The following is a 14,113-nucleotide window of genomic DNA, read 5'->3' as shown; positions in this document are numbered from 1 at the left end:
TAATAGCCTTACTCACTGTGACCTATGCTGAAACTGTGCTGCCACCTCCCTCAGCTCCCAAGGTAGCTGGATCTGGGAGAAGACATCACTGACTCAAACGGATCGCTTCTCTAACTAAATATTCAGGCTGCCAGTCAAACCGGTGTCTGACTGAGCCTCAAGCCCCCGCAGGCCCACTGACATGAAAGGGGGGGGGTGAAATGCAGCCAGCACCCTGTAGAACTCCACTGAGCCCCCTAGGGATGCCTGACAGCCTGCGCTCAAGCCCCTGCAAGGCAAGCAGTACTACAAAGGGAAAGGACCCCGAGCTCCAAAAAAAAAAAAAGCTTCTGCAAGCTAGCCCCAACAGGTACCACAGATAGGGATACCAGATATCTGGGTTTCCTCAGATGACCTATTTTTGAGGACTCTTGTCAGTAGTCTGGGCGGCTTTTTTATTTTACTACTTTTGACCTGGGAAACCAGACATCTAGTAACCTTACAGCAGTGGTCTTGCAAGGCCTGCGAGCTAATGGCAGCCTGCAGAGATCTGGGCAGCTCATGCTGCTGCCTCCCACCCTCCACCTATGAGGTCTGTTGATTGCCCACCATTCTTGTTCTCAGCAGCGCTGTTCAAACTCTTTGGGCCGCCAGCAGCGCAAATGAAGTAAACATGCTGCTTTTGGTGACCTGGAAGCTTTTCCTATGCTTCCCGCCGTGCATAGGCAGACAGTAGTAGCAGAGAGAAAGCTTCTGGGTCACCGAAGGCAGTGTGTTTATTTCATTCATGCTGCTGATGGCCTGAAGAGTTACAACAGTGCCGCTAGAAGAACGGTGAGCAAGCACCGGATCCCGCAGGTGTGGGATAGCATGGGCAAGGGTAAGAGATATGTTGAACTGCAAGAATGGGAAGGAAAGGGAAGGAAAGATGCCAGACCTCCAGTGGAAGAAAGGTAAGGGGCAGATAAAGATTCCAGACAACAGGATGGGGGAGAGGGAAGATGTCAGACCACTGGATGGGGAAGAAAAGAGATGTCGGACTATTGAAAGAAAGGAGGCTGGAGGGATTCCAGACTAGGAAAGGGAAGAGAAAGACAGCTGCCAGACCACAAAGGAAGGATGGGCAAGAAATGCCAGGCTGTGGGAAGGAGAGAATAAAGATCCCAGACCATAGGAGGAGGAAAGGGGGAAGACTGATGTCAGACCATAGGAGAGGGAGGATATAATACACAGGAATGGAGGAGGGCATGGTGCATAGGGAAGAGAGATGGAAGAAATGTCGTTTAGGGATAGATGGGAATAGAGAAGAAGAAAGAGCGAGAATATGGCACACATGGATGGTGGGGAAGAGCAGAGAGAGGGAGGAGATGGAAAAGTAGATAGATTTGAGGAGGAAGCAGAAAAATGGAAGAAAGTTAAATGTTAAAAGTTAATGCCAAAGATGAATGTAGGGCAGAAAGTGAAGGAGAGAAAACAGCAAATGGATAAGAAGGCCCTGGAAACAGAGTTAAGAGCACAGGCAGAAGGAAGTGCAACCAGAGAATGGGAAAAGATGAGTAGAAAAATAAGAGCACTAGACAACAAAGGTAGGAAAAGTGATTTTATTTTCAATTTAGTGATTGAAATGAGTCAGTTGTCAGAATTTATATCTTGTTGAAGATTTTCTGGAATTTACAGGTGTGACAGAGGATATGAAAACTAAGATTGTGAATGAATCAAGATTAAATGAATATATTCAAATTTGGAAACTCAGCCTTGAGACCTTGTAATAAAAAGATTAAGCTCACAGATTGGCATTCCTTGTTTAAATTGCTGATTCTAAATTCTGGCTATTCTATGGAAGTTCAGAAGGTTGATTTCATGACTCTTAAAGACAGTACCATTCTTCATATGCATCCATGGAATTTATAGATAAGGTTCTCAGAAACAGGAAACTTGGGTGTTTTACAGAGAGAATCTGTTCCTTGTAGTTTAGAACATACAGTGCTAATTGGAAGGTCACACAGAAGTTGTGTCCGCAGGAAGTAGGGCTTTTTACTGACATGAATGATATTTGAAAAGGTCAGAGATCAAAAGTGATTTAGAAAGAAAAAGTAAAACACTGCCACCTGCTGAGTTTAAAAACTTAACAGAATGGACTTTTAATGTTAACATTGACGTAAGGCATTTTTGGAAAGGAAGTCATGTGATCAACTGTGCCATTGTATTCTAAAGCATAATAATTATTACAAATGATGTCACATAGGGTATAAATCTATTTGTCCTCGCTTTCTTCCTTTGAAGAGCACTGAAATTCTGATGGTTTGCTCTTCCCAGACAATGGGAGCAATGTTAATAAATTCTAATTATTACATGGTTTTTCCTCATGTCTATTATTTGAATTCACAGAACGGAGTCTCTAGCCCAATCATGTGGGAGAGAGAATCCATTCTGGCAATTCTTTTGGCCTCGATGTTCAAGTCTTCCAGCCTGGCTTGGACAATCTGTTGTCTATATTTTGCACTGTTCAGGAAATGTATGAGGGGCGTTCAAAAATTTATCTACCTCAGTAGGAAAGAAAAGAGTTTTCAAAAAACGGTGGTTTTTTTTCAATATAGTCCCCTGATAGTTCCATACACTTCCTCTACTTTTCTTATAATGACTTTAACCCCTTTGAAAAGAATTCTTCTGTTTGACCTTCAAATTAGGACATTACAGCTTCCTTGATGTCTTCATCACTTGAAAACCACTGGCTAAACCTCAGAACAGGAAATAATATGAGGGAGTCAGGTAAGGACTTTAGGGTGGATCCCATATTCTCAGATGGCAGCCTGTGATTGTCGTGACATGTGCACCAGCACATTGTCATGAAGAAGCAGCACACCTGCTGTGAGTTTTCCTCATCTTTTCTCCTTGGTTGACTCCCGCAAAGTGATCATTGTGTTGGTGTAACTCTCCCTGGTTATGGTTGTCTTGTGTGGCATGAATTCCAGATACAAAAGTCCTTCATCATTCCAGAAGACAGTTGCCATGACTTTGCCTGCAGATTTTTCTGTGTTAGACCCAAATCTTGCCTCCAGTCACCAAACAATTAAAAAAATTCACTTGGTCTTCACAGAGCATCTCCAAGTTCTCATGACAACACTGGAGCCTTTTGATATGGCATCAGAATTCTTGGAACCCATCTTGCACTAACCTTGGACATACCCAACTTTTCATAAATTATTTTCCAAACTGTACCTGCCGAGAAGTCCATTTATTCAGCTATAGGAAACCTTAATTCATCTGACAAAATTAAATCCTCAACGTGCACATTTCTGTTGAAGTAGCTCCCACATGCCGACTAGTGTGAGAGTAATCTTCAATGGACTCTCTACTAGAGAATGACATGGGGAAAACATTTGTCCCCGTCTCCGACCCGTGCGATCATCCCTGCCAACCATCTGATCCCATCTACCCAAGCCCCAAATAGTTTTATACTGAACTTATTAAGTATAAAAATAAATAATATTCTGTACAATTGTCATTTTATAAATCAAAGTTCTGGCTGCCACACTAGAGAAAGAGATCTTTATCTGGCAGGGCTTTGTTTATAAATGTTTATCAACACAACTAATATACTACTTTGTCCTAAAAGAAAAGAAATATAAACTTTTTCTACCTTTGTTTTTTTGTTTCTGTTTTCCTCATCTTCTCATTCAATTCCTTCCATCCACCATCTGCCTTCTCTCTGCCTCTTCCATATGCTCTGTTACTGTGCCTCTCCCTTCCATCTCTTCCCCCCCCCCAATATGCTCTATTACTGTGCCTCTCCCTTCCATCTTCTTCCCTCCATTCCACCCATAGTCTCTGTCTTTTTACCTTCCATTTTTCCTTCCCTCCCCCAGGTGGTTTTTAGTGTCTCTTTCCTCCCCTCAGATCTGGTATCTGTCTCCCCAATCCAGCTTGTGCCTTTTTTTTTTTTCTTTATTCTCTCCTTCCATCCAGTTCCCTTCAGTGTCTGTTCCTCTCTTCCCCATTTCCCTTCAGCATCTTCTCCCCTCTCTCTTCCCCATTTCCCTTCAGCATCTGTTCCTCTCCACCCCTTTCAGCACCCTTCATGCAGTCCAGAAGGAGGGGCATGAACTTAGGAAATAGAATGAAGGGAAGGAGGGAGGGGAGCATGAGCCATAGATTGGAAGAATACAGAGAGTGAGGGAAAGAGATGCTGAGGTGAGGGAGGGAATAGGGAGAATTGGGTGCCTGAGAGAGGGAAAGAGATGGTGCACATGGGGAGATGAAGAAAGGAGAAATTATGTTCTTACCTGCTAATTTTCTTTCTTGTTAGCCTGTAGACCGGTATCGTTCTTCACAGATGGGTTATATCTAGTGTGACCATATGGCTCCAAAAAAAAGGGGATGGATTGAGACATCCGGGTTTTACTTCCATTGAAAGCAACCAAGATGTCTCAATCTGTTCTCCTTACTTCCATTGCTTTCAATGGAAGTAAAACCCGGATGTCTCAATCTGTCCCCTTTTTTCTGGAGCCATATGGTCATACTATTGTATCTCACTGTGACCTGGTGGCGACTGAGACCAAAACTTGATTGTAGTATATTAGCTGAGGCTCCCTCTTGCCAACACAGTCTGCCGAATAACAGAACCGAGCACAAATCTAACTGTAAACAGTAAAAACACTCCAAACAGGAGAATAAAAACAACATACATATAGTAACAACTGTTGGAAAATGCAAAGAACTGGAATCCTGCAGTGAAAGTGTCCACATAGTTCACCAGCTAAGCCATAGCCACTGTTTTTATATCTCCCTAGACCTAGAAAAATACTAGAACCTGCAGAAAAATCAAAATCTGTCCAGATCCTCACCAAATAAGAAAGACAGCTTGAAGGCGGCATTTTGCTCATTGCTGCCCCCGGGTGTTTACATTCTGGTTGGTTCCAACTCCTCACTGCCACAATAGTTTCTGTGCACAAAGCTAAAGGGGAATTATATCAGCTTAACTTGGGATGCCACATCCACCGATCATGCTCGAAGCCACAAGGTATGGCGTGCAACCACTCCAAAAGCCATAGACATGGCAGAAGCTTGCAAGAGGTCATATATGGCATCTGAGAGATAAGAAGCACCCATCACAATTTGGCAACTTCCTTCTCTATTAAGTCCCAAACAGACTCACGGTCAAGGACATGCTCGGCCCAGAAAACACGCACGAGCAACCAGACTGCCACACATCGCTGCCTGGACCACCAGAGCTGTCACATCAAAACTGTTTAAGAAGAGACTCCCACTTACATTCCTCAGGGTCCCTCAAGGCAGAACCAACTTCCACAGGCATGGTATGCCACTTCAAGATGGCCGAGACCACTGCGTCCACCACCAGCAACTTCAGAGTATCCCGATCCCCTTCCGGGATGGGAAATAGGCGGGCCATTGAATGCATAAAGTGAAAAAGGCGTCTCCAGCACCTGCCACTATGCGAGCATAATATCCCAAATATCCTGAATCATAGGGAAAGAGCGAGAACCAGAGTGGATTCCCCTGAGCAAGGGGTCCACTGTATGCGGGGGCTCTGACACAGTGTCCTTGGACCAGAACACAAGAAGAGACTGGCAAAAGCATCTCATAGAGCTCATCCCGTCTAAAAATATGCCCCATGGACGCATCAGTGCTAGCAGACAGAGCACAAGCGCCGCTAGAGGGAAAACCAAATCCCCCAGAGGATCCTGGAGAGCTCCCCAAAGGGTCCAGGTCCTGAGAACCAAAAGACTGCTCCTGCCAAACCAATAGCATCCCACAATACTTATGGGCGCTGGAACACGAGAGGAGCAGAGGGAAATAGCACTGTCACTGAATGGGGCCAAACCCTCCCCCCCCCCCAGGCCCCCCAGGGTGGAAGCAGGACCTCCAGCTGCAGCAATAAGCCAAACATGAAATTAGGGGGGGAACCCTCAGCGGCCCCATGGGACTCCCTGCCACAGCAGGGGACCCAGCAAACAACCTGCCGCCTGTGTCACCAAACAGGGGCGAGGTCACCTGAGGCTAAACAAAATGGAAGTGCTTCCCACCAAAACTGGAGCTGAACTGCCAAAATAAAAAGAAGTTCCATTGACCTGCAGTGGCTAAGAGGCCTAAACTGTCCCAGCTGCTAAGTAGGAAAAACCGGCATCAGCTGTTAAGGGAGTCCCAAGCCACTGCGCAGTAAGGGAATCCTTTCTGCCTGACCGGCAGTGGCTGGGGAACCTTCCGTGTGGGCGGCGGGGAAAGCCTGGGCTTCCCCACGAAAAGCTGCGGTTGCAAGGCACTCACGAAGGGGATCTCTGGCCGCCAGCACCCGATGCTGACAAGGATTCCCCTTCGCAGCGGCCTGCCTTGCTTGAACAGGCCAGCCGCGAGTGCCTCGCAGTTGGATTACAATAAGCACTTTTCACCTTGCAAAAGTGCTCATTGCTCCAGATACGACCTAGCTAGAATAAAAGTGCCAGTTAGTAGAAAAAGACAGTAAAATACAGTAATTTTAAAGGGAAAGAGCCCTTTAGACCGGCACAGCCTCAGGATTTTTTTAATTTTCTTTCAAAACAGACTCTACGGCTCTCAAAGCTGGAAGCCTTACCAACCACGGGGGCCAGGCTGCCGACAGGTATCTCTACAAAAATGTGGGGAGGTGGAAGAAGGTGGGGAGGGACCCAGCACGAGACCCACCAGGTTTGATACCCCCAAGGTCAGACAGATCCTCAAACAAGACCTATCCAAGCTCCATCCGGCACTAAAAGGGGAACCAGGAGTTCTAAAACAAATTCCAACAGGCCTTACAGAGGAGCCAGATTTTTCCTACCTCAGCCTGCTGGAGACTGAGAAAGACTGGGTTGGCAAAAGGGAGCCTCAGCTAATATACTACAACCAAGTTTTGGTCTCAGTCTCCACCTGCTGGTCACAGTGAGATATAACCCATCTGTGAAGAACTATACCGGTCTACAAGCGCTGCAGAAGAGAATTATTGGGCAGAAAGAGGGAGGGCGAGATAATTATTGGACATGGTGGTAGGAGAGGAGTGAAGTAGAGGTGCATGGGGAAGAAAGAGATGTCAGACTACTGGAATGGGAAGGAGAGAGAGAGATGCTAGACCACGGAATGGAAGGGAAGGAGGGGAGAAAGAGATGCCAGACCGAGGAGAGGAGAGAGATATTAGAGGGAGGGAAGGAGAGAGAGATACTAGACCATGGTAGAGGAGAGAGATTCTAGGCTATGGGAAGGAGAGGAAAAAGATGCCAGACCATATGAGGGGGAAGGGGGAAGACAGAGTTGTCTGATCATGGGAGAAGAATGAGATGGTGCACAGGAATGGAGGGGAAGGGAAGACAGAGAGAGGAGATGGTGCACTGTAATGGGTGTGACAGTGAAGAGATAGGAAGAAATGCTTATGGATAGATGGAAATAGGGGAGAAGAAAGAGGGAAGAAATGATACACATGATAGATGGGAAGGGAAGACATGGAAAAGTAGATAGATTTTGAGAAGAAAAATGTAAGAAAGTTGAATGTTAAAAGTTAATGCTAAAGATGGATGTATACTTAACAATATCTGAACATGTTAATGTAGTTAAAGTAAAGGAGATAAGAATCACTATACAGATGTATACCAATTAATCTAGTTATGCAACATTTCTCCTACTAAAAACGTGGTATGAAAGCAGTTAAAGGTTGATATTGCTCCCGTATGCTCAGTTTTTACTGGTAGTATGATCTACCAGCAAAGTGCTTTGGAACTCCAGAATCTGGTCTCCTGAAGCAGACTACGAAATGGGACTGCGTTGGGATCCCCACACCATCTAAGATAAGTGACATTAGCCTTATCTGTTGGTCAGTTAAAAAAAAAGCTATTTAAGAAAAGTTGTTTAAAGCAATCCTTTTTAGAAACATGGATTAGTCTATATTGGAATTAATACAGCTTTTGATTGAAAAAGCGAAACTTATGCTATGACTGGACAATAAGTTCCGCGATGTGGGTGGACAAACCCCCCAATAAAGCCTTACACTTCTGAGCATACAGGAGCAATATCAATCTTTCACTGCTTTCATACCATGTTTTGAGTAGTAGAAACATTGCATAACTAGAAAGATGGATGTATGGCAGAAAGTGAAGGAAAGAAAAACTGCAAATGAATAAGATGGCCCTGGATACACAGACAGAAGGAAGTGCAGCTAGAGACTGGGAAAAACAAAATCACCAGACAACAAAGGTAGGGGAAATTATTTTATTATCAATTTAGTGATTGAATTGTGTCAATTTTGAGAATTTATATCTGCTGTCTACATTTTGCACTGTTCAGGAAGAAATGCATTTTTTTTCTATTTCTCTGGGGTTGTACTGCATGCAGTCTTGAATCTTAGGGTTTTGTTTGTATATATTAGTACTTTTAGTTTGTAGTCCCATATTTGTGTTCTGGTAGGAATGAATGTTGAGAAGTATACAGTGTGCTTTGTGTAGTTTAATTTTGTGGTTAACCATTATGTGTTGTTAAGATTATATTGTGCTTACCTTGAACCACATCACAAATGCTTACCTTGACTCACACTGGCTACCAATAAAAGCAAGATCCCAGTTCAAATTCTACTGTCTACTATACAAAGTAACACACGGTACGGCACCCAGCTACCTAAACAAAAGACTACACCGTAATCGCTCACACAGACTAAGGAGAACTCAAAACCTATTCACTTACCCTCCTCTCAAAGGTACACGACGTAAGAAACTATACGACAGCCTTTTAGCCACTCAGGCAGCAAGAATTGACACTACCATTTCCAATCTACTGATCAAATCAATAGACATAAAAGAATTCCGAAAAGAAATCAAAACTCATCTCTTCAAAAAACACTTTCCTTCATCTTAACCTCAACATAGCACTAGAAATTACACACACGAACACCCCTCCATAAATATACCTAAACATTGTACAACTCACTTCATCAACCTATGATTTATCTACTACGTGCTCCAAATTTCTCCTGGAAACATCCAGACTAACAATTGTAACTTGATACATTCCTGATTCTATGTACTGTAATATTCTTGAATTTGTCCAGTCTCTTAAATTGTAATCCGCTTAGAACCGCAAGGCACAAGCGGAATAGAAATCTGTAATGTAATGTAATGTAATATATGAAAAATGAATAGAAAAAATGGTATTACAATTAGTACTATTATGGGGGCGCGACTTAGCCTGTGTTTTAGATTTTGGCCCCTTAATGTGATTGAGTTTGACACCTCTGCCCTACAGGAAAGGAGGGACAGAGGAGATATGATTCAGACGTTCAAATACTTGAAAGGTATTAACATAGAACAAAATATTTTCTAGAGAAAGGAAAATGGTAAAAACCAAAGGGCATAATTTGAGGTTGAGGGGTGGTAGATTCAAGAGTAATGTAAGGAAATTCTTCTTTATGGAGAGAGTGGTGGATGCCTGGAATGCGCTCCTGAGGGAGGTAGTGGAGAGGAAAATAGTGACAGAGTTCAAAAAGCTGGGATGAATACAGAGGATCTTGAATCAGAAAATAATGGTATATATTGAAGAACTAAGACCAATACTGGGCAGACTTGCACGGTCTGTGTCCATATATGATCATTTGGTTGAGGGTGGGCTGGGGAGGTCTTTGACGGCTGTGGTGGTTTAGATGGAATGAAGTGAGCTTTGACGGAGACTTCAGTAAATGGAACCTAAGTACAGTACCGGGAAGAGTTTTGGGTTCTGGCCCAGAAATAGCTGAGCTAAGAAGAAGGAAAATTTAAATTAAATCAGTAATTTAAAGAGAGGGTAAGGTTGGGCAGACTGGATGGACCATTCAGGTCTTTATCTGCCATCATTTACTATGTTACTATGAAAAAAGGTCTTCTGGGGATCCAACTTCCAAAACCATGCTCCCTAAAGCCCCTTGGCTGACTTGAGTTTGCAGACTGTGATACCCCAAATCTGAATGAGCCTCCTCTCAGGCTGTTGTGGAAGTTGAGTCCTCAGCGTGAAACCCATTTTCATCTGAGTTAATGTTATTACTTTTAACCTGCTCTAAAAATGAGTATGCAGAAGTAACCACCATCAAGAAAACAATTTTGCTGAACAGCTAACAAAAATTAACCTGCTGAACTGAAGACACTGGTGTTAACAATAATCCCCAACACTAAATAACTCCTCCTGGCTCCAGTCAGTTAATAATTTTCGAAGCTACTCCTAGACAAATCCCCTCAGCACTACAAGGAAAATTTTACAGGCTAAACTCCTTACATACCTTCCTGTCTTTACTAGGTTATATATATTATATATAAAATTCTATAAGGAGGGGGAGAGGAAACAGCTATTTTTGATGCTGAGATGCAGAGGGAAAGAAAAGCCAACCCAGGCTCTTCAGAGCAGCATTTTTTCCAATTAGTGTCCTATATTCCAAAGATGTTTCCCAGCTCCTTTGCTAGTTCTCTAAGGTAGCAAGGAGTAGAACAGACCAGATCATCTATCGGTAGTGTTTATGGAGCTAGTGTTAAATACACAGGGACCCCAGTCCATTAAGAGTTGTATCTTCTTTAGGAAGGCTTAGAGGCCCAGAGCAATTTATTTATTTTTTTTAATTTCTAGACTGCGGTTAACAAATGAGACATTCAGACAGTACAAATGCAAACTACTTTAAATTACTATTAATTATTTCTATAGCGCTACCAGACGCATGCAGCGCTGTACAGTCACAGAGTAAGAAAACAGTCCCTGCTTGAAAGAGCTTACAATCTAAACAGGCAAGACAAACTAACAGGATGTCATGAATACAGTTAAGGGGAACGGTTAATCAGCTGGCTGGGAGTAGGGTTAATAGCTTAATTCACTAAAGGTAGCGTCAAAAACTGGAGGAAATATGTTGTCAATCTTCACTAAGTATAGTGAAATGATCACAGTTCAAGTTTCTTATTAAATATATCTACTAACAAAATTTCAGAGAAAAGCCTCCACATACAGTTGGGTCTTTAGCATTTTTCTATTTGTGCACTTCCCCTACCGCTGGCTCCTTTTACAAAGCCTTCATTAACACCTTTGAAATGGACTTCTGTATCTGTGCATTTACTGCAGCTTTATTAAAATAAAAAATCCCTAAATAGGGTAGAGTTCAAATTTGATTGGCTCAGCCTCCCATCTGCTATTGGCTCTGGACTGATAAGGAAGACGAGGAAAACTTTTATTCATATAAAATCTTTATTAATTTTTACATCTTACATCAAGTGTAACAATAATTAACATTGAAATTAATTACATCACTTGAATTTCTATCATATTTAACATTAAAACATAAAGTTTTAACCCTTCCTTTCCACCCTTACTATAATATATGTAATCAGATATATTTTATAAAAATTATTTTCTATTGATCTAAACATTTAATAAAATTCAGAAACCCCCCCAACCCATCCCCTCATTGCATTGAACTTATAATGGAAAAATGATATCTATTCATTATAATAATTTATCAATGGCCCCCAAATCTCCTTAAATTTATTTATAACTGCCGCCCTCCGTATATCACTATTCAACCCGAACCCTAGTGCGCATGCGCAACTCATTCCCTTAGGCGTGGGGACGGAAGGGGGAATGTATGAAAATAGAGACTGCGCCTGCGCGGCCGGCTTGTTAGATAGAGTGCAAGGTGCTGACGTGCCTGCGCAGTCGGTTCATCTAGTAGTAGAACACGAGCTGGTAGTCCGCCTGCGCAGACGGCTCTGTTTGCTGCGTTTAGGGCGCTAGTGCGCCTGCGCAGTTAGCGGAATGCGGAGAGGCTGTACGCTTGCGCAACTCCTCTCATTTGGGAGAGTGGATTGAGACCGGGTTAGCTGCTATTGCCGGCTCCGGTCACGTCTTCTTTCCCGCTTTCCGCCATGGCTCAGATCCTCCCTATCCGCTTTCAGGAGCACTTCCAGGTACAATGGAGGGGGAGTGAAGGGTTTGATATGTTGTTTCTCTCTAGAGGTATTCCCTGGCATACTCTCCGACCATTGGGATTAAGAGGGGAAGTATAGTACTCAATAAAGGGAGGGCAGGAAGTGGCGGATTCTCCCTATTCTCTTCCGTACAAAGACGAGGAAGAGATCTTTTGATACTCTGTACATTATTGCACGCCTAGATTTGTAGGTTTTCCCCCATTATTAATGCTTAAATTTGCTATTCTTCAGTTAACATCTTGGCAGTGTTTGAAGAAGCGCGTTAATTTGTGCTGTGCCAAATAAATGGTTTTTGGAATTTGGGTGGGATTCCTTTTTTTGTTGTAATGACACTATGTTTTGGAAGATAATAATACAGACTGCTCAGAAACCGGATGAGCCCCAGTGTCCTTTTTATAAATTGAGCCCCTACAGAACTTTGCACTGTTAAACTAATGTTCTGGCATTGCCATTAATCTTTTGCCTCCTATGTGTTACAAGTATCTTTTAGAATGTATCTTTTTTTGTTGTTTGTTTGCACCAAGGACATCTTTCAGCGTATATACTATCTAATTAAGTTTTAGCTTTCTCAGTCTTGGGTTTATTATGTTCTCCAGTAATTCTACTAATTTGTCATGTCATGAGTGTAGGTGGTGTAACCTTTTTGGTAACATTGTTACCATGGAAGATAAGAAAATTTAGAAGACAGGGCTTTATGCAGCTGCTGAAAAATGAAGTAAGGACTGCAAAGTGCCTGAACTCTGTTAATGTAGTTTCTTGTCCAGCTGCTAATGTAGACCTTATGTTACTATGTTTATACAAAATTAAAGCACAGAATACTCTCTCAGAAGACACAGATTGATTCAGTCTGCCCAATAGTCACATACATTATAAATTTATGATTAAATTGTTTTTGATACTGTGGAACCCTTTAGAAAGAGGGCTAAGTAAATGGTGGAAAGGAAAGTGAACTAGTTAAGTCATGCTCTCTGTAACAGGAAATGCAGTAGATCCAGACTGAGTTTGTAGTATTTGGGTGTACAGTATTTAAATAATCTAGTAGGATGGCTCTGGAAGTATGCAGACATGCTTCCTCATGAAAGGAGATCTTATAGCTAAAAAAACAATGCTTCCAAGGATCACATCTTTTGCTGAAAGCCAAGGAATCTTTGCTATTTGGTTGACGGGTGGTAAAGATATCTGTATATGATTGCCTTTAGATTATTAGAAGGTTATGCCCAAACATTAATAAAAACTTTGGTTCTGACTAGGCTTAGAACTATGTCTTGAAAGCTCTTGTGATCTGTAAAGGAAAATAATTTCTAATACCCTATGGTCTTTGTGTGGAGGAAAGTGTAGTTTGAAAGAAACAGTACCCCATAATGCTATAAGCTTGCAACTATGCACACTAAGCTTAAAACTGTGTGTGTACATTATAGAACAGTTCTAGGTACACACGCAGGTAAGGCTAGACTCAAATAGGGCACTGGTCTTTGACCTAAGGGCCGCCACGTGAGAGGACTGCTGGGCACGATGGTCCACTGGTCTGACCCAGCAGCGGTGAATCTTATGTTCTTATGTAATACAATAATTAGCTGTTAATTTTAAATGATGCTAACTGGCACTAATTAGCAACTAGATGCATTACAGCCATTGAGATTCTAGAAGTTGAGTATGCAATATCCATAGTGAGCAACTGTAAGGGGGTGTGGATCTGAGAGGAGCATGGGCAGGTCAGGGGTGTGCCTAATCCATATATTATAGAATACTTGAGGCTACACATCTAAGTGACCGGGGCTAGGCACAAGCATTTGCACTAGAGAATGACATGGTGACAGAATTTGTCACTGTTCCCCCGGATAACTGTGGGAAACCATCCTGTTTTATTCTTTAGTGTCTATCTCATTCTCAGTCCTACTCCAGCATTCTTCAGTGCAAGGCTTGAGTCAGTGGTTGTGCCCATTCATTCTCTGATTCTTCTCTCTTTCCTTAAAGAATGACATGGGGATGGTTTCCAGTGATTATTCGCGGGGACGGTAACACATTCTGTCACTGTCATTCTCTGTTTGCACTAGACATCGAGCTGGAGTAACTTTCTGCTGCCTAAAATTAGAGATGTTACTGCAGATTTATGCTAGTATTCTATAATGTGACTTATGGAGATTTATCCTCCTATATACATAGTAAGTTTTCAGCATTATCTCTTGTTG

At 42.5% G+C, this 14,113-nt stretch overlaps 1 protein-coding gene across 4 annotated transcripts in view; it reads left to right on the top strand.

The window, feature by feature from the left end:
* The first annotated feature begins 11,647 nt into the window (after window positions 1-11,647).
* CLTCL1 (clathrin heavy chain like 1) overlaps window positions 11,648-14,113 on the top strand; it is a 107,741-nt gene continuing 105,275 nt past the window's right edge. For 3 of the 4 annotated variants that reach the window (XM_033954422.1, XM_033954421.1, XM_033954420.1), the window contains exon 1: window positions 11,648-11,903. In XM_033954422.1, the coding sequence (XP_033810313.1) occupies window positions 11,862-11,903 (42 nt within the window). In that variant the 5' untranslated portion in view covers window positions 11,648-11,861. Of the gene's footprint in view, window positions 11,904-12,603; window positions 12,640-14,113 lie in introns of those variants that run through there. The other variant, XM_033954425.1, reaches the window with a different exon arrangement.

This window comes from Geotrypetes seraphini, chromosome 8 (assembly GCF_902459505.1).
Source record: "Geotrypetes seraphini chromosome 8, aGeoSer1.1, whole genome shotgun sequence".
Lineage (NCBI taxonomy): Eukaryota > Metazoa > Chordata > Amphibia > Gymnophiona > Dermophiidae > Geotrypetes > Geotrypetes seraphini.
This window is presented reverse-complemented; position numbering and strand designations above follow the sequence as displayed.